The sequence below is a fragment of the Nicotiana tomentosiformis genome, chromosome 4, assembly GCF_000390325.3.
Source record: "Nicotiana tomentosiformis chromosome 4, ASM39032v3, whole genome shotgun sequence".
NCBI classification, from domain to species: domain Eukaryota; kingdom Viridiplantae; phylum Streptophyta; class Magnoliopsida; order Solanales; family Solanaceae; genus Nicotiana; species Nicotiana tomentosiformis.
Window position 1 is genome coordinate 47,620,934 of NC_090815.1, and position 2,779 is coordinate 47,623,712.

The window sequence follows — 2,779 nt, forward strand, 5'->3', positions numbered from 1 at the left end:
TTATTTATTATCTTTGAATTGCCTTAGAAAACTAGGCAAGCTAAAACCACAGGTAAAGTTAAAAGAAATTGCTATTTCTTACCTTGATTAAATAGTTTAACATATTCAATTGCTTCTGCCATACAATTTTACTTTCGCTTATACTAACCTTTTGTGAAACTCTTTGAAGACCAAGGAAGATTTGAAAAGCAAACGACTTCCCTTCTTTAAAATCCAGAATTGAGAAAATGATTTCCAAGATATGTTTTTCAAAAACAAAAACAAAAGACAGTCGCAGTCAAGGATACATCAGATGATTTTCTTCTAAAACATGGGTAAAATATTTGAAATTGATCTTAAGGTATATCTAAAACCTACTTATTCAAATAGCCTTATTTTACTAAGTTACACATATAGCCATTTTATTTTCAAGGCTAAAGTATAAAACCTAGCCATGTTTACAAGTTTAGACCATATAAATAAATTTTCAAAACTATTTCAACTATGTATACATTATTAAAAGGACTTTCACAAACAAAACCTATACTCTCTTTTCAAAGTACATATACTATTTTTTTTTTCAAAGTGATAAGTTTAAAATATGACATAGTGTAAGCTATACATTTTTAAGCACTAACCAAGTAGAATATAGACATTTAATTCCCAAACCTAGTATAAGTCCTATGGAGCTACCTTAGGTAGATTCTAGGGGGTGCCTAACACCTTCCCCCTAGAAGAACAAGAACCCTTATCCAAAATCTCACTGGTTAGCAGACTAATAGGATAATAATTTAATGACTGAAAAAGGTACCCTAGTACACCTTAAAATATTAGGTGGCGACTCTCTTTTATCATCAATAGGGAAACCACTAGTTGAATCTTCTTTTGACTCGCGCAAAATATGGTGCAACTAGGATGCATCGGTCTTATTTGATCCAGGATCCACTTATTCATATGTGTCATCTTACTTTGCTCCGTATTTAGATATATCACATTATACTTTGGCTGCTTCTGTATATGTGTCCACTTCTGTGGGAGATGCTATTGTTGTGGGCCGTATTTATTGGTCGTGGTTAATCACTATTGGTGGTTTTGAGACCAAGGTTGATCTAATGCTACTCAATATGGTAGACTTTGATGTGATCTTGGGCATATACTAGTTGTTGCCCTATTATTCTACTTTGGACTGTCACGCCAAGATCGTGACATTGGCTATGCCAGGTTTGCCGCGGTTGGAGTGGAGAGGTACATTAGATTATATTCCTAGCAGAGTGGTATCCTTTCTAAAGGCTTAGAGGATGGTTGAGAAGGGGTGTGATGCATATCTAGCCTTTGTGAAAGATGTTCGTACTGATACTCCTACTGTTGAGTCACTTTCGTTAGTAAGAGAGTTCCCAGATGTTTTTCAAGCAGACCTACCAGGCATGCCGCCCGATAGGGATATCAATTTTGGTATTGACTTAGTACCAGGAACTCAGCCCATTTCTATTCCACCATATCGTATGGCACATGTGGAGTTGAAGGAATTGAAGTAGTAGCTTCAGGAGTTGCTTGATAAGGATTTTATCTAGCTGAGTGTCTCACTTTTGGGTGCTTCAGTCTTGTTCGTGAAGAAGAAATATGGCTCCATGCGGATATGTATTGATTATAGAAAGCTAAACAAAGCCACAATCAATAACTAGTACCCATTATCGTGCATTGATGACTTATTTGACCAGCTATAGTGTGCAAGAGTATTCTCAATGATTGATTTGAAGTCAGGGTATCATCATCTGAAGATTCGGGACTCGAATATCCCAAAGACTGCTTTCAGGACTCGGTATGGTCACTACGAATTTCTAGTGATGTCATTTAGGCAGACCAATGCCCCAGCAGCATTTATGCATCTGATCAACGGTGTATTCCATCCATATCTTGATTCATCTGTCATTGTATTTATTGATGACATCTTGGTGTATTCCCGCAGCTAGGAGGATCATGAGAAGCATTTGAGGATCGTGCTCTAGACCTTGAGGGAGAAGAAGTTATATGCAAAATTCTCAAAGTGTGCATTCTAGCTTGATTCGATGGCGGTTTTGGGCCATGTGGCGTCGAGTGAGGGGATTAAGGTAGATCCGAAGAAGATTGAAGCAGTTCAGAGTTGGCCCAGATCGTCTTCAGCTACTAAGATCTGGAGTTTTCTTATTTTGGCCAGGTATTATCGCCGTTTTGTAGAGGGTTTCTCGTCCATTGCTACACCTTTGACCAGATTGACCCAGAAAGGTTCTCCATTCAGGTGGTCCGACGAGTGTGAGGAGAGCTTTCAGAAGCTCAAGACTGCCTTAACCATAACTCCAGTCCTAGTTTTTTCCTCAGCAACAGGCTCTTATACAGTGTATTGTGATGCTTCGCGGATTGGCATCAGATGTGTATTGATGCAGGAGGGTAGGGTTATTGCTTATGGTTTGCACCAGTTGAATCCCCATGAGTTGGCAGTTATTGTCCACGCATTGAAAATTTGAGGGCACTATCTCAACGTCGTGTCTTGTGAGGTATTCTTAGATCATCGGGGTCTACAACACTTGTTTCAGCAAAAAGATCTGAACTTGAGGCAGCGGAGATAATTGGAGCTGTTAAAAAACTATGATATCACTATTCTGTATCATCTCGGGAAGGCCAATGTGGTGGCCGATGTCTTGAGTAGGAAGGCGGATAGTATGGGTAGCCTTGCGTATATTCAAGTTTCGGAGAGACCATTTGCATTGGATGTTCAGGCCTTGGCCAATCGATTTTTGAGATTGGATTTTTCGGATCCTAGATG

At 39.0% G+C, this 2,779-nt stretch overlaps 1 protein-coding gene across 1 annotated transcript; it reads left to right on the forward strand.

Moving 5' to 3' along the window:
• The first annotated feature begins 2,045 nt into the window (after positions 1–2,045).
• Positions 2,046–2,480, forward strand: LOC138909619 (uncharacterized mitochondrial protein AtMg00860-like). The gene has a single exon (XM_070200825.1). The coding sequence runs from the start codon at positions 2,046–2,048 to the stop codon at positions 2,478–2,480; it is 435 nt and encodes a 144-aa protein (XP_070056926.1).
• Positions 2,481–2,779: the final 299 nt, after the last annotated feature.